We start from the raw sequence: 24,457 nt of genomic DNA, 5'->3' as shown, positions 1-24,457 counted from the left end.
AGAAATAGCTCCTTAAAAGGCAGGATTTGTGTTGTTTTTCACCACCGCGCACATTTTTCTAATTAAAAGCCAATACGGCAGGTCTTCAGATCTAGAATTCGTTGTTTTGGCAGATGCTGGGGAAGAGGGCAAAGCTCCATTTAAAGCGTGACGGTAACACGGATCCTATGTAGATCTTAGACTGGATTTAAGAAGACTAAAGCCATTGGTTAGGGCAGATATATGTCTTTTTACTACAATAAATCTAAATGCAACTTCACTGGAAAAGGGAAATAAACCACTGCAAATTCAACTACAGTTTATACTAATCAAAACGTGCTAACAGACCAGAGAGGATAAACAAAGCTTGATTTATAGCTGCTGATTTAAGCAGTTTGTGACAAGCATCCAGCTGAAAAACCCGCAAACCAACAGAAACCCTGCTTACATGAAATTGCATATTATTAACAAGCCGGGTCCTGTTTTACATTTGCTGTTCTGCTGTCTTTTAATGTCGTGCATATCTCCATTATCAACAGTTTGGCATAAAAATGGTTGTCAGAGAATGCACTCTGACAACCAAAAATATTAGAATTTCCCACAACAGCCTGTTTGTTTTCCAACATATTTAAAGCCAATTTTAATAGCCAATTCAAGTAATATAAATAATCAATAAAAAGTGAAAAAATATGTATGTTTTAAGTTTCAATGCTTTTAAAGAAATGGAACTTAAAATTTGTTTTCTGATGCTTTCAGAAAGAAGACTGGGACAGCTCATTCGTCCGGTAAGGGATTTAAAAATGTCTTAATAAAAAAAATGTAGTTAACCATTCTTACTGTATGCAAACTTGTCTACATATACAGGATATTCAAAACGACGACCAACATTCCCCAGAGTTGGCCATTCAAGCGAGTTTACCCCGAAGATAGATCGCAAGATGCTAAACGAAGTTTTCAAAACCAGTAGATTGTTGCTACTGCTGACATGAAAGTGTGTGTCTGCACTATCAGAAACAGACTGCATAAGCTTAACTCTTGTGGGAGATGTGTGCAAGGAGGAAACTTTGCACATGAAGGAAGATGGGGGCTAGATAAAACTTTGCTTAAGACAACATAGACAAAGATCGTGACCTTTGAAATAATGTTCTTTGGACGGATAAGTCTAAAACTGAAACATTTGGACACCGGAAAAGGAGACATGTTTGACATAAACCAAATACAACAATCCAGGAAAAGAACCTCATACATAATAAACCTGAGGGTCTGGAGATCTTCTGCAGCAGGAGGACCTTATCAGCTCTCCATCATACATTTTATCATGAATTTTAAAAATATGATCCCATTTAAAAAAAAAGAAAGAAAGCTGAAGAAAAACTGGATCCTGCAACACAACAATAACCCAAAAATATACCAGTAAATCCACAAGAGACTGGCTGAGAACCGACGTGACGCCACCTGTCGATCAATACCGGAGGCTCGTCAGTAACTGACCAATCAGCAATCACGATCTGTTCCAAATTAAAACACCTATTACCAACGGGAGCTGCAGGCTCTTTACCTCCTACAAAATTGCCAGATTACGATTTTCAACAAAGCGTTGAACAGGTTGTGTAGGCTAATGTGAGCTTTGCATTCCTAATACAGAATTTCACTGTACATTCTTGCCATGGATAGCTCGATGGTAGCATAAAAACATTTACTGCAGTATAAATTTTATATGTTATCAATATATATTTTAAGTTGGGTAGAAGTTGGTTTTTTAAACTTGGGTTTTAATGTCAATTTGTCCATGGTTACCTTGAAATGACCGCACTGAGTTGATGTAGGACTCATTTGAAAATGTTTCCCCTTCTTCTTTGTCGTAATGTTGGTCGATAAGGCAAAAATGCCTCACCAAAAGCATCTGCCATTGCTGTGAGCTTCACTGTTACTACCATACATCTTTGTTTGTTGGAGGTTAGAGTTGACCGGGGTAAACTTCCATGTGGGAAAAGTCCTGTACTGAGTCAAAGCCCAGACTTAGATCTTGAGGTGCTGTGGTGTGACTTGAAATCAGCTGGACATGAATTACTCAAACAGGTGAAAGTGAGGAGTGGTGCAAACCTTCTTCAGATCAATGTCAAAGACTGACAGATAGCTACAAGAACCGTCTCATTTATGAGTTATGTCGACTAAAAAGGGTGTAAGACTAACAGTTCCCCTTGTACTTCTTCCTCAGCTAGAACAGATGGTTTAATAAGAGAAATACCACAATGTTTGGGTTACACTGGTAATAAAAGAGATTACAGACCAATGTGTGAAGATTTCTTCTAGGAGAACTGAATAATTCATGGGATCCCATAATGACAATGACAATTCCCGTGACTACCTTCCCACCGTTTTCCACTTCCATGAAAATGCAGCTTCTTTTTGATTTGATGCAAAATAACTAAGCAGCCATTTGCAAAGGACAGAAAATAATAATTCCTATCAACTGAGTTTAAGTTGTAAGGTAATAAGTGACTTTTAACTATACTACTCTTGACAAAAAAGTGGTCTTATAATTGTTGTCATAAGATGGATTTCTATGTATCAACGTATGCCAAACTAAAGGTTTTAACGGGTTAAAACACTAGAATCATGCATCATACAGATAATTCACTTTAATGACCTTTAAGTAAGATGCCAGAGATAGATAGAACAGTTTTCTGGCTGAGTTTGTAGCACTGCACCACTTGCTGCCGTCATGGTGTATCACCTAATGGTGTGGCCCCTCTTGCTTTTTCTAAGCCATTTCTAACTATTTTGAAAAAATGGTTGAGCTGCGTGTCCGTTAAGCAGCAGTTTGCAGGCTAGTCAGTGGAGCAGACAGCCAGTCTAATCAAAAAGCTTATATTCTGCAAAATACTAATTTTTGCAGGTACTTAAATCTGTGCATGAAAATTAAAATAGTAAATACATGTCATATGTTTAGGGTTTTTTCTTCCCAAATGCATAGCTACAGCTAGAAATATGAATTGCATTAGAAGGCACATCACTATTAAAGATATATACTTTAAAACAGTTTAGAACTTTCACATGTTCTGTATGATAATGAACCATAAGTAAATTAATTCAGAAAGCCAATAAGCACTGGCGTTGCTGTCAAGCAAACATTTGTGAAATTACATAATCTGATTGTGCTTAACTGATAGAGGAGGTAGACACAATAAAGCCAAAAAGAATAAATCCCACAGTTACAGAGGGAGAAAAAAAATTTTGGTTATGAAATAGAAGTGCGGTTATGATGAACACATCATTAGAAAGAGCTGGGGGAAAAAAGTCCTTGGTGGATATAGGAGCACACAACTTCTCTTTGTCCTTTCAGGACGAAATATATTTTTGTTCAAATTCTGCACTATTTCAGAAGTTTGGCATCTTCTTATCGGGAACTTTTAGCCAATTCAGCTTTTATCCAGAGCCTTGTAACAGTTCAAGTGAAGTTGTAGCTGCAAGTATTATTAGTCAAAACAGAAATGAGAAAAGCCTGAACAGAGAAACTCTTTTTTGTTTCAGGTGTGTTCTCTGAACTGTCATCTGGACTACTGATTCTGGTCCAGAAATCACTTTCTTCATCCCTGCGTGATAAAACTCCGTCAGTTCGCTTTAAGCTGGAGATTGCACACCATTAACGTAAAAACTTTGGTTTCCGGTAAAGTCCAATTGTGATTGGCATACACCATACAACCCCTAGATCCATTCCTCTCCATCCTTAACAATTACAAAACTGCAAAGCTATTATTCCATGTAGAATAATTGAAGAGGGAAAATGCTGGGGCCTTCTTGAAAATAAGAAGCCCATTGAGCGGCGAAGAAGGACCACATTGTTTCAGGAAAAAACGGAGCCGATTAGCGACAACCCCCTGACTGCTGTCACCGGGTGATGGGAGCCTCGTGTGAACCTTTCCAACATGTCTTAGAGGGCGCATGCAAACACAGGCGCATTCCTCTGGTGAGATAAATGGTAGTCATCATCATTAACAATCATCATTGCCATGGCAATTACTGCTGTTATTTTTGGCCAGATATCCACTTCGCTGGATGGGTGTGAGAGACAAGGGGACGGAGGGACAACACAGATACACTGGACTCAGAAAAGAAAAAAGAAAAAGAAAATCTCTGTAGGATGTGTCACATACTGTGGCATTAAAAGATATTAATATTTGCACTTAAAATTCCATTGGTTTTTGATTATCTGCCAACTTTTGTGCAGATAAACTGTGTGAATTGGGCCTTGAGGTTGCCATCTTCATGTTACTTCTTTCTCTTGGCAATATCTTCTGGAAATTCAACATCCATTTTCACTGCTACGCAGATGACACCCTGCTCTATTTATCTAGTAAGCCTAGTTCTATACTCCTACTCTCCTCCCTCTCCTCTTGCCTATCCGAAATAAAACCTTGCTTCAGCGCTAACTTGTTAAAACTAAACAGTGACAGAACTGACATCCTCCTTGTAAGGAGCCAAATCTGTAGCTGACAGTTTCTCTTTCTCAGCCGACAGCTCCGCAGTCTCCCCTTCACCTCAGGTCATTCACCTCTCACATTAATACCATCACCCGGTCTGCTAATTTTGATTTACGGAGTATTAATCGTCTTCATCCCTCCTTTTCCCTGCGCTCTGCATCAGCTCTTATCCCCAGCCTTGTCACCTCACATTGACTACTGTAACTCGCTTCTCTTTCGCCTTCCTCAAAAATCCCTCCATTAGCTTCAAGTGGTTCAGAATTCAGCTGCTCACATTATTACCAAAACTCCCTCATTTCACCACATCACCCCAGTCCTACAGCAGCTTCACTGGCTCCCATTTACTTTTAGAATAGAATTAAAATTTCTTCTGTACACATTTAAGGCCGTCTACAACTTTGCTCCCCCTACCTGCCCGTCTCTCTCCCTCTGGACATCCGCAGTGAGACATTTTCTAACTTCAAGTTGAAACTCAAAACACCCCTGTTTAACAATCCCTTCTCACTGTAATTGCCGGTACATTGAAACTTTTTAATGTGTTGTTTTTATCGTAATTAGTTGTTATTGTTGAATTCGTAGTGTCCTTGGGTGCTCTAAAAGGCGATGTCAAATAAAATGTATTATTATTATTATTATTATTATTATTATTATTATTATTATTATTATTATTATTTTGCAAATTTGACAATTTTGCAATATTAGGCCTAAAACGTCTCAGTGCTGACATCTATGGGTTGGAGGGTAGCTACTGCAGTTGATTTTTCCTATTGTTATAAACTAATCAGCTTGGTCAATGTATCTGTAAACAGCCCCGTATTCACTCAGGTACACAACGCCGTGGCAAGTCAGGAGTTGGAATAGCGAGCGTTGCGAGCAGTGTTCAATATCATTTTTCAGGTTATCTTTACTTGCGATTATTTAAATCTACACGTAAATGTAAAGTTTCTGAAAGTTTGTTACTGCTTTGAACGTTAGACCTTGTAAGCAATGATGCTGCTCACCACTTGGAGACTGCACCTGTTCTGCCCTTCGCTGCTTCGGCAGCACCGCCTTCAAGCGTTGCTGAGTCAGCAGCTCGAACTGATAAATCTCAGGCCAACTGGGCTACACAAAGCCTCCTCCCTCAGCCTCTGGTGATGAGGGGAGTGAAAAATCCTCCACCTCAAAAGACCAATCCATGGTGTCACTACCACCGTTCCCTTGTCACCCTCCAGGTTTTAATATGTCAAATTAAGCTGGCTGTCACTTTCGCTTGTTTGGACCACAGCCGTGCTTAACCCCCTTCGCTCATCCCCATTCTTCGCTTTGCCCTTCAAAGCGGGCGGTGTCTCTTGTCTTTGATTTTTTTTTTCAAAACGTGTTTGTGGGGAGGGGTTATGCAGGTTAAAAGGACATAGAGGCCCATCTCACATTTCTCAAAAATAATTTTGATGACCCCCAAAAACATTCTTTGGACTGAAAAAATATTCTGTGAAAGTGACAAAAGTGGAAAATTCTGGAAAGCATGCGTTCTCTTCGCCTTGTGAAAAACAGTTGTAGTGGCTACACAGTAGCTATGTTTACATGCAACAAAATTTCACAATAAGATTGATATGTACTCGGATTAAAAAAAAAACAAAAAAATAATAGGATTGTACCCTGTATGTGGGGACACAAGCAATTAATCCAGTCATAATGTGCATTTATATGCACCTGGCTTTAATCAAAATAGAACCCATCTGACATGCGCAGTTATCAAATAACCCTAAAAAAACAACTAAAAAAAATAAACTAAAAAAGTTCCATCTTTGCTGAAAAACAAAAAATGGTAAACAAAGCAGTATTATACGAGCGTTTGTCTACCGAGCACCCAGGCTGGACTTGCACCAGGTTCTAATTACGGATGAAACTTGAAGTTTAACATACAAACTAAGAAAGTGAATGACATATTTATAGCCAGTAAGCTCGTAGCAAGTGTAAGGTGAGTGACTGCTAAAAGCAATATCGTTAATGCCATGCTTAATGTCATTGGTTTACTTGACTTTGATCACAAAGTGATCAAAAGAAACACACACAAACAACATGAACAAGACTAAAATAACGTAAACCACATGCTGTGAACGATGTTACGACAGCACAGATGTGCAGTGTTCAGTAATATGACGACGGCAGCATGAAGCTAAATATTACAGGATATGTTTCAAATAAAAAGTCCAAGTCCACTTTTTAGGGTTCCTCCAAAACATTTATACAAAACCACACAGCTTTTGATTAAGTTATTAGCAACCAAGTCGCACCAGTAAAGAAATATCAAGAAAACAAAAAGTGAAAACTAAAGCTGGTGAACATGTTTTAAACTGAATCTAATCTGCACACATTAAGAACTAACACCACCTGCCTGTGCGGCATCTTTGGCCATAGGTGTTCCCATCTTTCCTCTGCAGCGATCTTCATCCTCCTCTCCCTGAGCTTTGATCCGCGAGCCCAGCAGCCATTCGGGAGCGGCGCTACGACACTTCCGACGTCTCTCGTCCCCATGTTCGTGCACATTTCTTAACTTGCAGCTAGAGCATGAGCCAAACCGCCGTATAGAGGCCATAAGACAGATGAAGGACAAGGTGAGTGGAAGATAAAGAGACAGAGAACAGAGGAGGAGCGCCGCATCTTTCATGTTTCGCTGGGTGACAAAGCTATGGGGGGGATTGCTCGACGGCCAAATCATCCCACAGTTAGCCTCAAGTCTATGTATGAGCGTTTTTGTGCTGTGCCTGGGTCCGACCACGCTCTGAAACACGCTGCGTAATGTGCAGCATAATGCAAGGAGGGCACAGTTGCAGCACTGTGCGAGCACCACTAGCAGAAAGTGTTTAACAATGAGTTCCTGTAGAAATATGATAGATGCATGTTGATGTAACTGCAGCTACCCACGTTCTGAATGCTTATGTCACTATACCATTTGGTTAGTGTCGTGTGTTTTATAAACCAAGATAATTACACATCAAACTTTTCCTATGATTAAAATTGGTTACTGGGTTTTTGATTTTTGTGGAAGCCTAAGAAAAAGGGCTGGTGTAGCTTTATAGGATATTAAATAAAGTAGAGCTGCCCCTCCACAACCTTTTACTGCACACTATAGGAAGGCTCCTTCCCTTTCCCCTTACTTACAGAAAAGAAAAATGTGGGTGTTTTGATAACCAACTGACTGCACGCTAGCTTCCTGAGCAGATGGCCCAACTAATTAATCGGTTTAAATCTGTCTTATGTCAGGCTTAGAGTGGCAAATAGGATTATTTCTGCACAAAATTTTCTTTCTTTTTCTACACAATAGTTTGAAATCTAAATAAATATTGAGGGTTTTTTTTTTTTCTAAATCAAAGTAATTAGATTGTGTTATACATTTACCATATCCTTAATCTTTGGATTCCACATAATGTTTTTTTTTATTAATATCAGAAAGCTGCTTGTGTTTTCCTGCTGTTAAAAAAGTGTTGACCCTTAACTTCTGAATAACTAAAGCCCAATCCCAAAACTTTCAATTTTAGCCAGAGTTTAAGAAAAAAAACAAATATTGATTTCAAATATTATACTTCAAATTCTCAGTCTGGTTTTGGAAAGAAGCATAATACATTCAGCGCTACCACCAAGTTCCCTAAAGACATTATAGAGATGCCATAATTACTTTATTATTTTTATTACTTTTCCTGTCCTTTTCATTGACCTTTTCAAGGCTTTTGACACTTTTGATTGTGGCGTTTTTTTATTTTATTTATTTTTTTATAGAAACTATCCGACATATACTTGACAGACAATGTTCTGAGTTGGTTAAATGATTTTCTGCCAAACCGAACACAATGTGGTCATATCAATGGCTCCTCTTCAAGCCTTTTAAATACTATCCATGGTGTACCTCAAGGGTGCGTGTTGGACCCTACAATGTTTACTATTTCTATAAATGATGTAGATCAACACACGCAGGCTTCTGTTCATTGGTATGCTGATGACACCACTGTTTACTGTTGCTCTTGAGTTTGAGCAGCAGCAAACAACATCACCACCTTTTTGCCTCTCATGAACAATGTTGACATTTTATAGTATATAAATTCCTCATGACAATTCTCTTCATTTATTATATTGCGCTTATCATGGAGCTCTAAGGCTACGTTCACACTGCAGCCTGAAGTGACCCAATTCCGATTTTTTTTTTGCCCATATGCGACCTGTATCTGATCTTTTTATGACAGTCTGAACAACACAGATCGGATCTTTTCAAATGCGACCCAGGCCACTTGGATATGTGGTCCTGAATCCGATACGTATCTGATCTTTTCAAATGTGACCTGTGTCTGTACGACCGGGTCGCATTTATCCGACCTGTACGTCACCGATACTCGACAAACGTCACTATTCTGCGTCCTGCTATGCAGAAACGGGAAGAAAGACGACACCCATAGCGGACTACAAGAAGAAGAGCAGTCAATGGAGGGAAAGCTCCAGTTAGAAAATAAATTAATGACCGCAAAATGCGCGCCAGCATTATAATCTATGTTTACTTCCGTAAACACTGAGGACGCTTGCTACGTGTGACGTCATCGCGTCCTCGAGTGCGCATGCGGGACACTTCGGTTGAAAGCATTCAGTTCACACAGGAGATCACATACAAGTCGCATATATTTGGAAATGTGAACGGACACGCAAAAAAATCCGATTTCACAAAAAAAAAATCTGAATTGAGTATCAAGACCTGCAGTGTGAACGTAGCCTAAGATTCTTAACTAGAAGCAGCTCCCTTACCCATAACGCACTTTGAAATCTCTAGTTGGTCATTCCAATGTCTGTGCAGAGCTTTTCATTGGTACATTTTTATCCATAAATCCATTTTAAGTTTAATTCTTCTGTATTTGTCCTCTTACATTAAATTTTTAGCTCCTGGTCTAAATTCCTTTATCGTCTTTTTTTCTTCCAGTGAAACCCTTGTGAAATGATTATTTACCACGCACAAGTGGACTCTATTTAACAAATGGTAGAACAAGATTTTATTTAGCGGTATCAGATCAAAGTGTCATGAATACAAATGCATGCCACACCTGCCTACGGTGATGAGTGCAACTCCACTTTTTAACTCATTAATTAAAACTTGGACCTTGATTAGAATGGCTCTAACACTGTAACAGTAAAGAAATGACTAACCAGGTGTAGCTTCCTAGTGCAACTTTGTAGTACACATAGCTATGTTAACCTTATGATTCTCCGCTGCATCCATGGTTTTGTTACAGTAAACAACGATTAACGAAGGGGGTAAAAAAAATACAGAAGCTAAACAAACTTTTTTTTTTCTGCAAATGCTTAACTGAGTTAATTTTCAATCTCTGAACTATCTGCTATAATCTAAAGAACATTTGTTGTATGAGAAAAAAAAAGCAATGCATTTTGCATGTTTTTTATGAATATGTTAGAAAAATTAATCCACACCAGCTGGTACGAGTTAGTCAGCATTACGTCAGTCATTCAGCAACTAAATACTATGTTTCTCATGTTAACATATTTGCAGCCACACGAGCAGCATATGACTGACTCAGAGAGAAGCCAAAAAGGAAAGGCTAAAGATTTCCCTGGACATAACACAGATATCCCATAATGTCCTGTTTACTCGGACCAAACAAGAAGCAGTCTTCGAAAAGGTTAACCTTTTTCTATCAGAATCAGGTGAAAGTGCCTCTTTTTTTTTTCTCCTCTTTCTCTTGGCGTTGCATATACAAACTGTGCCAAAAATCTTTCTGTGCAACACAAAACAGCTGAAATGGCAGGTCTGTTAGAAAGTGCTGCTTCAGGAGAGGCTTTCCTTACACAAGCAAACTGCTCTGTAATTACACTGGGTGGATCCCCATCAACCAAGAGACGAGAGCTAGAAAGGGATAGGGGTCAGGAACAAGGAAGAAAAAGGAAGACAGAAACCAGCAACCACCCTGAAACGCATTAATATCTCACATGGGCGACAGTAAGCTTAAAAAAAAAAAATCTGAAATACAGGAAAACAAAACAAAAACCATGGGAGGCTTTCCTTAAAAGGACATGCTAAAGATTTTCAAAGCGTAGTGCGACTGTCACTAACCCGGCAAGGACATTCAGCACCATTTTCCCACAGATGTTTTTTTTTTTTATATATTTATACACATGTTAGTTGTGAGAAACCAGATGGAGCCTCACTACAGATGGAGAGACACTACACATCCGTTTTTATGGCTTCTACAGACAATAGTTGATCAGCCACTTATGAAAGTTGGAACTGGGATGCATTTCTCTAAAAAATAAGCTGAACATGGCTGAAAAAAACAACAAAAAAACAAAATTAACACCAGGAATTAGAAAGAACACTTAAAAAGAATAGCTAAACAACAACAGCTTTGGCTGAAAGCTACTAAAACAGCCAATAGCTGATATGCAAGACGCCAACGTTGGTGAGCGTTGCCAAGATTTCCATTACTGCCATGCTGGAAGGTACGCTGCAAAAACGGATCTAAAAATTAGTAGAATGTTCTTAAAATGTGTGTTTTTGTCCTTGATTTGAGCAGGTAAATAATATTATCTGCCAATGGGATGAGTATTTTGACCCATAAAATAGGATAATTAGACATCCTGCACTTGAAATTAAATGATGGAGATGAGTTGTTCCTATTTTAAGTGCAAAAGTCTTATTCAATTGGCAGATCATCTTATTTACCTGCTCAGATCAAGGACAGATACACTTATTTTCAGAGAATATTACTTATTTTAGTTATGTTTTTGCAGTGTAAAAGATCAGTCCACACTAAAGTCCTTAGAATTACTACATACTTCTGGTCGATTATCTGCAAGAACTCCTGACTTTCATTAGGAAATATTAGGCCTTGATGCATAAAAAAAGAACAACAATATGAATCTTTCTCACAGGTGCCATGAGTACTGTTGCAAAAAGAAAACTGAGCCGGGCTCCCACTGAATACGGCGCGGGCGCCGCAAGGAACCCAAATCATTAAGGTCAGCGTGTGCACTCCCATCATCCACGGTGCAGTGCAGGTCTGGTTTACGAGGCCGTGCGGCGCAGGAGAAAAAAAATTCTGAAAAATTGAGATTTTTGCCGGACGCTGCGGCGGTCCCGTGTCAAGCGGCAGGCAATTACATGAGCCAAACAGGAAGTCAGATACCACATTGTAAGAACTTCCTGTGTATTTAATAATAAAATTACTCTGCAATCTATGTATTTTTATGCTTAAAATGTGAACCTTATATTATAACCTTATGTTGTACTCCGCCTCTCGCCCATAGACAGCTCGAGATAGGCCCCATTACCCCTCGCGACCCCAACAAGGGATAAGCATGTAGGAAAATGGATGAATGGATGTTGTAACAGGTGACACAGGGTCAAACGTGTAGGGTAGCATCAGTAGTGAGGGAAAACAATGAGGTGGTGCTTGTATGGCGGAACAGGGCTATTTATTATGAGGCACATCCTAAATATTGCACTAGTTGTCGCGAGAACTCCGGACCGCCGTTTCTGCATCCGGCACCACACCTGGCTGCTGTTTCCCTAGGAGCAGTGAGGATGGAGGGGGGGGGGGGGGGGTAATGCATCAAGATTGTAACTCGCGTCGTACTCAGTGTGAGCCAGGCGTAAAGAACACCGCAAAATGACGGAGCCAAGAGGAAGCGGTGCAGGAGACAGGTGACCAGACAGGAGCAGAGTCAAGGATAAAGAACCCTTTAAATCAAGCTAGAAAACTGTCAGGTCAAAATGTTTCACTTTGCTGAACAAGAAGCTCAATCCCAAGTAAGGCTGTGTGTAAAAACAAATCTCAACAAAGTGAGGCAATTTTGGACCAAAACTCCTCCATAACAAAGTGGGGCCAAAAGAGCTCTAAAGCAACAGACAACGTCCTCCGTCCTTATCTGGACGGAGGGAGGAAGCTGGAGCACTCGTAGAGAACCCACACATGCACAGGAAGAACTCCTGCAGAAAGACCCCATGCCGGGATTCGAACCCCGAACCTTACTTATGTGTTGTCAAAACGTCTCGGGTATTTGCACATACCAGCCAAAAGCCAGTCCAGTGGATTCATTCTGCCAAGTTAGAAGCTTCTGGACCAGTTTTCAAAGTAAATCGTTCCCCAGCAGAGGCCATGTGTGTGTCACAGATGTCCACAGTATCATCTTTGATCTTATGATTCATCCCACCTCCTCCCACTCATCTGCAGGGCCAGAACAAACCATATCCTGAACCTTTCATCTCTCCAGCGCGTTTTAACCTCTCAGCTGCATAACTCTCAGACCACAGCAAACCTCGGCTGACCTTTGCAGGTAAAGAAAGAGCTCCCGCACCAGCTCGATATCCACTTTGTGATGTGGCCTTTCATTCAACTTTCAAGTTGGCCTTTAATAAAAGTTAATTAATGGATTAGCTTTGTTGCTGTGGTTTTCACTGATTTTTGTGGGAGTTATATATATATATATATATATATATATATATATATATATATATATATATATATATATATATATATATATATATATATAAAATTTAATTTTTTTAAAAGGCATATAAAATAATTAGGCAAATAATAAGGCAAATAATCTGTTTTCTATCAAATAAGTCAAAATAGTAGTCTGATTCACTAAATCCCACACTCAGTATCTCACAGCAGCTACCATCATTAAACCTCTCCTGCAGACATTGTATCTGCATATCAAGACGTTGTGAATAGGAACGAAGAAGGTGAAACTGTGTAGCAAAAATCGTGCATGAAGAACTACAATTCTGCTAAACGTACCAACCAACGTGAGCTTCATAAACAGCAACAGTGTAGAGGCTAAAGATGGCAAAAAAAGAAAAGAAACTGATCCAGCAATGGCAGCAGAATCCTATCCTGGCCAGCCAGACTGATTTTTTTCAGTCTGGTAAGGAGCTGATCGAGCACGATTTCAAAAAGCAGGACTAACATGGTCCGCGTTTTTGCATCATATAACTACAGATGTGACGCAAAAAACTTCCAGCAAAGCGCTCTGTTTTTTCAATTTGTAATGCGTGAAACACGTCATCCCATCAGGCAAACTCTCCACTGAACAATTTTTTGCCGCTTTTGTCTAAAAAAAACAAAACAAAAAAATAAATAAATAAAATCTGAGGATATATGGTGTGCTCACATTAATCGTCCAAGGACCGTTATGGTAGCAGAAAAGCGCTGCTGGATTATGGGTAATGCTGCCGCTGATAGGGGCGCATGGTAAAGTCTTTCCTCCCCTGCTGCGATTGGTCGGGTCTGTTTCGGGCCGGAGGTAACGGAGCCTTACCAGACTGGCTGGTTACAGCTCACTGGTTATCACAAAGAGCCTCAGAAAAAAATCTGCCTCTTCTTTTATTTATTTTTTTCGTGGCATGGTCACAAGTGGCCTTTACTCATAAGTGGATTGACAGGAAATAGGCCTGAGAGAGGGGGGAAGACATGCAGCAAAAAGGTCCACAGGGCCAGAAGTGGAACCCCTGACGTCCGCTGCGAAGACCGAGGCCTCCGTACACACATCTCGTGCTCTACCCCTGTGGCCACGTATCGGCCTGTTCTGATGGATACCAACTCATTTGGTAAAGACGACTGGACGTTGTTTACGTGGGTAAATAGTCAATGTGCGAGTCCTTTGGGTTGCTCCCTCAGTCGGGGTTCGCCACAGCAAGACATTTCAACTTTCACAAAGACTTGGCAGAGATTCTTAGGCCGGAAGCCCTTCCTGACGCAACCAGGAGTCAAACCCCACAGAGGGACTTGGTAGATACTCAACAAATGGGGCAAACGTCTGAAGCAGCTGGCATGCTTTTCCCTTCACATGTAGTGTAAAGACGTCATATAGCATATCTAGTTTGCAGAAAACTAAAGAAGTTAAAGGGTTGAAAATGAAGGGCTAGTTAAGTGGATTTTAGTCACCTAAAACAAATGAGGCAGGTCACTTTAAATCATTTGTTTTTTTGTTTTTTTTTGGGGGGGGGTCGCTTTGGTTTACAAAACACTGATTAATTTTGATCATAACAGAAAAATGTTCTACATCTTTTTAATTGAGCTGGTATTTTTGAATCAAACATAAAATGTAAAAAAATTACACGCATGATCATCCCATTTTTTTGGGAATCAAAGCATTTTTTTTTTGCCTACTAAAAACACAGACCATCATATAAGCCAAGTAAAATCATCTTTGTGACATTTTATAACAAGAATCAATTTAACCCTCAACCAATCAATAATAATAATTAATGATGGCGGGGTGCATTTCAGTCTCTGTATTCTGTTTACGTTTTTATCTTTGCAATATTCCGACTTGTAGGCATCAAAAAACACAGAACTATGACGTCAATGTTGAATGAGCTTAAAGCCCCTCACTACCTTTTCATCTTTGTAAATCTGGTTAATATAACCAGGGATTACAAGAGAGTGGCTGTAAAAAAACGATAAAGTACAAGGAAAGTATTTCATTCTTTGTGGGTGGTCAAATAAAACACTTTAAACTTAATCCATGAATAGTTGGTCTGGACCATCTTTTTTTTTCTCCCGCTCCATCAATATCATTTCCATCCTCCATCCTTCTTTCTTAAACACCACAACTTATACCTTCTGTCAGCATGTCCCGCTATCATTACTCAAAAGATAAGGAACAACTCGGGCCACAGTTTTGCCTGAAGAAAAAAAAAAAATGTATAAGCAAAACTGTCAAAAAAATAAATAAAGACATTTCATGTTTCAAAGCTAAAACATGAAAGGTCATTATGACATGGCACGCACCCACTGCTAATCTTCATCTCTTTTGGGGAAGTTCGTGGCTGTTATGCAACAAAAAGGAGAGTCTGAAGATGGACCGCATTCTTGCTGCCTGTTAAAGTGAAGACTGCTTGAATGAGGAGACAACAGAGTTCAAAAGAAGACCCCGTCCATCACAACGAGGGGCAAAAACAGAATGTGCGCCGACATTGTTTTTAAGCGAATGACAGACACTGTTGGCCACAGCAACATCTTCTGGTACCGTTTGTTCGAACCTGCTTGTTCAGTCCCCGAGAAGTGAAGAGTCATCCTGAACACAGCGGTCCAAATCACAAAAAAAAAAACAAAAAACAGACCAATAATTCAACATTTTCCCTTTTACTTTCCGACTAAAGGCCAGTCTCCTTTTCCGAGCACTCCCCTCCCTTCGTTTTTTGCTTCATTCTTTAACTCTGTGTCGGTTCTATTTTAATCCTGTTACTTTTTTTAAACCAGTACGCTTCCTTCCAACTCCCTCTACCTCTTTTTTTTTTTTTTTTTGCTTTCTTTCTGCGTCTACCTGACCTTTGCCTTGTCGGCCATGGTCTACACTAAAACTTATGACCTCACTGCACCGCAATGTTCCAAAGACACAAGAATAGAGAACAAGACAACATCAGGAGGAATGTGAGGGAATTAGACTGAAAAAAAGAACAAATGGAGATGTGAAAAGGCAACACGCTGGCACGGCATTACAGGCATGCAAGGAATAAAGCCTAGGACGGGTAAAAAAAAACATCTGGAAGAGGGAGGGAGATTGGAGCTAGATTTAAAACGATAACACTGGAGCAAAGAGGAAAGAACAGGTAAAAAGGTAAAGGGCTTTGGATAAGGCCAAATATTCCTCCCTTGCTCCTCTAACATTTCATTTACAGCTTTCTGTTTTCTTTCTGCGCTCCCCAAACCTCTGAGGGATCCTTTTTAGCCTGGCACTGGTCCTTATTACATTCAGTCCAAATTACACAGGCCGTCGGAGTTCACCAGAGCCGCAGGGCACCGCTCTGAAGCTAATGTGTTGGATCCAAACGTTTGAACAAGACATTGACATGTTCCAGGCAAACAATATGCACAAAGGCTCTCTCTACCCCCTTTCTCTCTCTTTCTCTCTCTCTCTCACACACACACACACACACAAACACACACACACAGCAATGAGCACCAGTAGTGCTGGACATCATCAAACCCCCCCAGTTACCACAACAACTTCCCATTTCCCTTAAACCATTTCCTGCTCAGAAAAGTCGCTCGCCAGCTACCGCTCCGGTCATTGCAGCAACTGGGAGGCAAAACTAATGAACACCAGAGTAATGGATGGGTGTGAGTTTAGTGGCTAAGTATCTTGTGATAGTGGCAAGGTGAAAAAAAGGACAGGCAAGACAAGCTAATGCGATTGTTCCGGGAAAGAGAAAAGAAAAAGAACAAAAAAACAGGAAGGCTGGGACTGGTCAAGGTTTCGGGTCCAGTCGCCCCCTTTTGCTAATTTGTACCTCCACTTTGTTCACGTCCCCTTCCCTTTTCCCCTTTCACACCCATAAACAGACCCCTTTGTATCCATGTACTTAAATTATTGCGAGGAAATTTATTTTCCTCTATGCTTGAGTAATGTCTTGCATTTTGGAAGAAACTAGACATATAAGTGCTTCAATCTTTTATAGATTTTAGTTTAGCTGTAAATAACGTTCTGAGGACTTTATATTTCAATTTGTACTGTCTGCCTGAAAGTAGATGTTATCCCTCTGATTCCTGTCACTGTATTGCCTTAAAGTAGACTCTGAGCAGATTGCAAATAATTACTTTGAAATTGACAAATGGAGGGTAAATTAAGTCCAGTGGCCGATGGCTCTATGCTGTACCCTTATGTCAGGATGCAAAAATAATAACAAAAGAAAAATAACCCAAATTGGAAATGCACAAAATAGTGAAGGAATCATATAGTGAGTAAAGATATCCAAACATCCATTTTTTAGATCCCCCAAACCCAGGAAAAAAGGGTTGTAGGGGTGGGTGGCCCCTACGTCTTACAGTCAATGAGCAAAAGGCAACTTAGACACTAGACAGGTTTCCAGCCCATTACAGGACAGCAACAGGGACACCCGGGACAACACAACGACGCATGCACACACTAATACCTGGTGGAAATTTGTAGAGACCACTAAACTTAGATTCAAAAAGTTCTGTGTGCCAACAGCAAGCCTCCAGAGCAGAAGACAGTGAGCACAGGGATACAGAGCTAGCCCCGTGATGATGTCACGAACCCAAAGCACCTGGGTGCAGCGTTCCTGCATGAGCTCCCAGAGTTGTTTTCGCTTTCTTCGTACCTCACAGCCACATCCATGACTGCAAATAACAATAACTTTGACCTGAGTCAGGGATCTGCAGGAGTCTGTGTCTGTGTAGAAGCGTGTTTGAAAAGCACACAGGCACATTTAATTCCCCTTTCCCTGCACAACTAAAACCACTACTCAACATAAGCTATTGGTAAAAAAAAAAAGAAAAAAGAAAGAAAATCATGACAAAATAGAGCATCTCTGTAAAATATCATAAAAAAAAACTGCAAACACTGGAACATGCCTCATGTCACCCTGATATCTGCTTTAGCGAACGAGACAAAAAATAAATCCCTCCGCCTTTAAACAAAGCGCCACATAACACTCTGATTGGCTAGAGTGTTTATTGTATCCCTTTTCTATGACTCCAACCCTGGCACGGCCACAATCCATGCCGGGCAAAACAAACTAAAACAAACAGCGGGCCTTGGATTATCCCTTAATGCCTTTTGTGTGAGTTTTGTTTAATCAAACTAATAACATCCTCTAATGTTTGTTTAACACCGCTCAGTCTTTCAATGGCTTCTGCCTCTCGCAGTCCTGAAACCCAAACGGCCTCTGAAAATAACCACGCGAGGGTCTGTGGGGTGAGGGGGGTGCGTATATTTCAAGTGAAACCATCAGAACACAGCTGTAGACACAATAACAGACACTAGGGTAGGGGGAAAAAAAAATCTGAACTCACCACTTTAGGCTTGGTCCTTGGTGGAGCAGATACAGATAACGTGTCCTCCGCGACAACCTTCTGAGGTCCAGCTTCAGTACGTCCGACGCTGCTGGGCCCGTCGGACACCTCTGCGTTAGAGATTAAACCCTGAGCTCCATCGCTTGCTAGAGGAACAGGCCTGGCCTCGGCGTCCTCGGGATTGCCCTTCTGTGTGACGTCCTCCAAAGACGAGGCCTCGTCCAAGAGAGGCGCTGCTTGGAAGTCCACTTCCTTTAGGGTCTGGAGATGCGCAGCTGGCGAGATGGGCATGAAGGTGGTGGGCTCGCTTGTGTGGCGAATGTGCTTGGGTTTGGTTTTGGATTTCAGCGGCGACGCTGGAGGGGAGGAGACGAGCTTACTTTGGCTGCCATGTTCCTCCTGGTCCTCTGAACCCAGTTCAACGGGCTGAAATTGGCCGTTGTCAGGAAAGGTCTGTAACCTGTTGGGGCGTTTTTTAGCCAGCCGACGTGTTATCCTGGGAGACAGGACCTCGGCAAGCTTGAGATCAAAGTTAAACTTCTCTTTTGCATCACAGTCTCTGAAGTCATCTTCGTCCTCGAGGTTGTCTGAGAGAGCACTGCATTGTGGCTGGGAGGCAGCCATCTCGGGGTGAAGACGCTGTGTGGGCTTAGCTCCTGACTCCCACAGTTCTTCTCTCTGCTCACTGAGGATTGGCTCGCTACTAGATGGTGGAATCGCTGCGGATTGATCCAACTCACTGACTTGATGCGTGCTGCCAGTTTGGGGGTCAATTGGAGGGGCCTCGCTACGGCGGCTGGGGTCACTAAAAGACTTCTTCTTGGGGGCCTTGCCATTGCCATGATCATCCGTTATCAACCTGTCCATTGCACCAGGCTCAGCCACAATGTTCCTAATGACCCCGCTGTAGTCCTGTATGCCATCGTCGCGTAAACCGCCATCACTGTAAACAGACAAGTCACTCGCTACGCTGCCTTTGTATTCTGATATTGTAGATGCCACAGAGGCCTCAGGAGGACCTCCCCCTTTGACAGACAAGGAGCCCAAAAGATTACTGTCAACTGAAGAAAAATTGTTGCCCCCCTCCTCTGCAACAGAGCAGCACCGCTGAGGCATGGGGTCGCTGAGAGAACGGTAGACGGTGGACTCCCCGTTTCCTACAGCTGCCATTGCTGACTCTGCGTGACTGCCATTGCTGGACTCAGACCCTGTGTTGTTGTTACCGGAGGGGGAGAACTTGCGTCTTCGACGGACTGCAATTGGGGTCGCAGGGGCTTCGAATCCTCCGCCTCCTCCGTCCGGCGCTGCGGCTGGAGTGGACCCCACTGACGCGGCAGCGTTGGTGTGGACTCCCTCAGAGTTGGGTTTGCTTACAAAAGCAGTCGCGCTCATATCCATAACGCAGTTGTCTGTCTGAGCTGTATGTACGGCGTGAGGAAAACAAGCTTCATTCAGTCGGTTTGTACAGTTCAAGCTGCTCTCTGGTGTTGTTTTTTCCTCCTGCTTGAAGCCATCCGCCTCATGGAGAGCTGACTGCTTCCATCCAGTAACCGGCTGCCCCAGAACATCTCTTGCCATTCTTGACCCTAAATTAACCCCCGCTGACCCCAGGAAGGGCCTCTCTGAGAGGTCACTGGGACCCGTTTCGGGCTCGGTGACAATCCCCTCATCTGTTAAGCTGGAGTCATGGCCTGAAAGTTCATCCATGGAACGTTCATAATGCATGCTTTCCTCTGAGTCGCCCTTCAGTAATGCTCTCTCCAACTCTCGGCTCTGTCTATTAGATGTCTCCCAGCGGTCTGTACCCCTACTGTTTAGCTTCTCCAGCTGCATACTTGGTTCACTCCTCTCCCTCTCCCTGCTCTCCCTCTCCTGCTCATGTTTATCTTTGTCTTTTGTCTTCTCAAGCTCTTGAGCTGTTCTCGTCTCATCTTTAATGTCTCCCGCTTCCTTCCTTTCGTCTGTTTGGTCGACCTGTAAACCTTCCATCCCCAAAATACCATCAGATGACGTCACAGCTACGTCGTCATCATTGTCTCTAGTGCACATCTGGCAGATATCTTGAATGACCTGCCTGGCCTCCTGCATGCACCTCTCCTCTAGTGGAGTTGGCATCCCTTCCTCGTCGTCATCATCCTCCAGTCCACAGGTTGTCAGATTTTGTCGCCCAAACCTAAAGTCCCCACCGTCACTTTCCACTTCTCTGTCTGACACCGCCACCCTGCTCCCAGTCTTCTCGTCGTCCAGGTCGAGCTGCTGCTCAGAAGAACTCCTCTTTGTCGCGCCACCTGTAAAGTAAGATCTTGCACCTGCTGTAGGCTTGTCAGAACAAGTGAAGGATTTTGTGCGTCTCAGAGTGGCTGTTAGGTCTTTTAGCGAAGGACGGCGACCCAAAGGCGCAACGGGCCCACCGTGAGGGCCTGAATTCCTACTGTACTCAAATGGCCTCTCTCCTGCCACGCTTCGGTCCCCTCCGCTCGGTCTTCGCATTTTGAGCTTCGGCACGTCATTTTTTAGCGAGTTCAAGAGAGTCATAGTTTCTGACGTGATATCGGGGTTGGACATAGATATTTTGCTATCCTTTTTTGCTGGCTCTCTCCATGTTGTTTTTCTCAACACAACACTGTCAAAACCTCTTGTCGCTGAAGATCCTCCGCCTTCTCTGGGCGTTAAACCTGGTATGAAGGCTACCGTTGACAAGACCTTGGGGCGCACTCGAACGGGAGCCCGGGAGAAGTTGTCTCCGTGTCCGAAGCTAGGGGACCGGTACATGGTGAAATTCCCGTGATACGTTTTACTCAACACAGAAGCCGACGAAGCTCTGCTTGTACCGCTTTCTGCTCCGCCGGTGTTGAAGAGCACACTGGCTCCGCAACTGCCACCCTTCCCCTGTTCCTCCTCTTTTAGCGTCTCAGTGCTGGAGTATCTGCTGCTGCAGCACGAATCCCCAGGGCTGGAAACAAAGGGGGGGATTTTCACCTTTGACACTCGTGATACAGCGGGAAGTGCAGTGGACGCCGCAGGTGAGGAGAGGCGCTCCCAGTGCTGTACCCTGGCTCTGTTGCTGCGACCGCCAGGTTCTCGCGTGGAGTGGCTCCGGTGTATCGTCACTGTAGCTTCTCCGGTGTTTTGATGCTGCCTTTCTGCGTGATCCATGGTCAGGGCTGGGTCACTGTCTTCTGACTCACCATACTGATCGTTGGAATCGTCGCAGCCCGTTGCTGGAGCAGTCCCGCTGACCTTCTTCTTCTTTCTTAGAGAGCGCCGACGCACCGGCTCTCGGCAGTGGGGGCCTAAAGAAGCAGGGCTGTCCTCCTCGCTGCCTGAGGACCTGCCAATGGCCTTTGCACCCCAACGGCCATTTTTATTGCGGGATAAATAGCTGCCCCCTCGCTCAGTGGCACTCCTTTCCCCTCCCCTGCTAGTGATAGAGGGACAACCCCAAGCCCCTCCTCTCCTCCTCCTGATGTGCACCTCGTCTTCGTCTCCAGAGCTTAACCTCCAATTTAAGCTGAGAGGAGAGCTAACTTTTGTGGAGGCTCCTGGTTCGGAGAGGGGAGTTAAAGCAGAAGAACAGGAGGTAATGGCTTCATCTGGAGATGGAGTAGAGGAGACGGAGGAGGTGGTGGGGGCTGGTGCTCTAGAGGAGCTATGTGAGGAATGTAAACTATCCCTGGGCAGTCCGACCCCCTGTCTATCCCTTCTCTCCCTCACCGTCGGCTGCTGTAGAGAGGAGGAGCGGGAGGAGGCGTCTAAGCCCACCGATCGCCTCAAAGACGGAGCAGCACAGGGTTGAAGGTCAGGTTTAGGGTCAGGTGCCAATCCAGTTGTTCTGGGGGTCTTACAGGTCGCTTCTGGCGGCTCAGCACTGGCACTATGAGATCTGCAGGTAGACGAATGAATCCTGTGGTAATTAGAACCAGCGGGCAAACCACTTCTGTGAGACACTCCAGCCTTTTCTACTTCTCCTTCCTCGTCATGCGAGTGCTGAGGATGTTCCGGTTTGGAACAAAGGTCCGCACCATAACAAGACGCGTCTTTAGCAGCGCAAGTGTCCCTGCTTTGTGCCCCAGATGTGCATATATCAGAAGCAGAGAGGCATCCCGACTGCCTGTCACTTTCACCGCAGCCGGGCTCCTGTAAACACCCTCTGCCAGCTGCTTTTAAACCCTCCCATTTGTCAGCGGCAATCGGCTGCGAAGCTTTCTCGTCGAAAAGTTGTCTGATTTTGGTGACACTGGGCCACCGTTCAGCGTGCGTGGGGATGCGGTGGTAACTTCTGTGGGATTTACACGGCGGGGGGGCCTCTTTACTGCTAACATCCTCTTCCTCGTCTGTGGTGAAACTCTTTCTAAGTTCAGCGGCATTGAGGTGAGAGTGATCTCTCTTACCGGACTTGCTGCTCGCCGTCGACAAACGCGTAAAAACCCACTCCTCGCCTCTTCTCTCCGTATCCGAACCCGACACCGAGTCCGTGCCGGAGTGAAACTTGGGCGCTTTGCTGTCCGACGTAGACTCCGCGGGGTTGGGATCGCTCTCCGGGGAACACCCCTCTCCGCTGTCTTCGCGGAAAGATTTACGAGACGGAGATCCGTCTCTCCTGTCGCCTCGGGCCTGGGGTAGAGCGCTGCTCCCCCGCGTCAGCGCCGCACCGTCTCCCGGCGAGGCTCGCTGCGTCCCGGTGGTTCCGCCGCCGCTGCTGCTGAACTTCTCCGTGAGCTGGCGGATGGATGGAGAAATGGAGGAGGGAAGAGCCGAGGAGCCTCTCTTTGGCTCTGCGGTTGCGGTGGCGGCGGAGATTTTGGAAACTTTTCTTGACACGCTGACATTACGCGTCGCCCAGGACTGTTCCGCTCGGCTGGGCTCCGGGGGGAGGGCGACGCCGACAGCCTCCTCGCTGCCGCTGGAGCCCGGCTTTTTGAAAGAGACGCCTCGGTACACGGCCGCATTCTTCTCTCTCCTTTCTGCCATTGTTCATGTTCTTTCTTTGTTACAGTTCAAAGCACCTTTTCTAGTCGTGGCTCCATTCTTCTTCTTCTTCTTCTCTCTCTCCCCCCCTCCTGCTTACAGCCCAGCCGCAACTAAAACCCCCCAAACCAGCGAGCACTTCTTCATTAAAAACAGTTTGTAAAGCACCAAGTTTTAAAAAAAAACTTGGGACTTTTAAAAAAAAAAACAATCGGTCAGCAGGGCGGGGGGGAAAGGTGAGGGAAGACCTCTTGGTTAAAAAAATACAAACTTACATATTTGAATTTGATCGATTGCCGAAACCGCATCCGTGCAAAAAAAAAAAAAAAAAAAAAAAAAAGGCGAAACAGGGTTTTGTTTTTTTGTGGGGGGCCAAAGAAACTTCTCCCAGCCAGCCTCCTCCTCACAAACCCAACTTTCCCATTGTTTTTCCTGCTGTTTGGGACTCTGCATACATCCTCCTGCGCCGGTCCAGCACACCGACCGCTCTTAACTGATTCCTTATTTTGGCATCATTTGCTTTTCCGTCACTTATGTTGTGTATGTGTGTGTGTGCGTGTGTGTTGTCTTTTTTTTCTCTTTTCTTTTGCGTATGCATGTTAATGCATGAGATAGGGCGAAAGGGGGTGGGCGGGACTAGGGGGGTATGGGGGCTGTCATAACCCCCCTGGGGGACTGAGAGGAAAAGCTTTTTCTCCCCCCCCCCCCTCCTCACTTGTTGATACAGGGGAGATACAGTGGACTAACTGGATGTAATTATAGTCTCTTCCCTTGTGAAAAACACAACCGCGCTGTCAGATGTGGAGAAAGAGTTCCCAAAGAAGCAAGCCACCAAAAAAGCAAAAACTAAACCAAAAAAAAAAAAAAAAAAATCGAACAGATTTCTAGTATTGCAACCTACTAAGATAGAAAAGAAACCAGATCACTGCATACTTTACAACAGCTCCTGCACAGCGTGGAGCTGCAGAGGCAGCGTGTCAGCATTTGTAGAAAGAGGAAAGGGGGGGGGGGGGGGGCAACGATAAAAGTTTTCACTCCTGCACAATAACCTCTCTGTGGTGCTTCCCATGTGGGTCCTTTTGTTCCAGAGGGGAATTCTGTGCTCCAGTCCCACACAAAGTAAAAGGGGGCGAAGAGTGGGTGTGGCTGCAGCGCCCCCTACCGGCCGCCTCCCCGCATCTTCAGGTCCGCGTTGTTGAAGGAGAGGACGTGGTGTTATCCCTC

At 43.6% G+C, this 24,457-nt stretch overlaps 1 protein-coding gene across 1 annotated transcript in view; it reads right to left on the bottom strand.

Annotated features, from left to right (window-relative positions):
* LOC105923377 (rho guanine nucleotide exchange factor 17) overlaps positions 1-23,763 on the bottom strand; it is a 98,098-nt gene extending 74,335 nt beyond the window's left edge. Inside the window, exon 1 of the mRNA XM_012859310.3 lies at positions 18,266-23,763. Coding sequence (XP_012714764.2) covers positions 18,266-23,236 — 4,971 coding nt within the window. The 5' untranslated portion in view covers positions 23,237-23,763. The remainder of the gene's footprint in view (positions 1-18,265) is intronic.
* Between the last annotated feature and the right edge of the window lie 694 nt (positions 23,764-24,457).

Source organism: Fundulus heteroclitus, chromosome 18 (genome assembly GCF_011125445.2).
Source record: "Fundulus heteroclitus isolate FHET01 chromosome 18, MU-UCD_Fhet_4.1, whole genome shotgun sequence".
In the NCBI taxonomy this organism is placed as follows: Eukaryota; Metazoa; Chordata; class Actinopteri; order Cyprinodontiformes; family Fundulidae; genus Fundulus; species Fundulus heteroclitus.
This window is presented reverse-complemented; position numbering and strand designations above follow the sequence as displayed.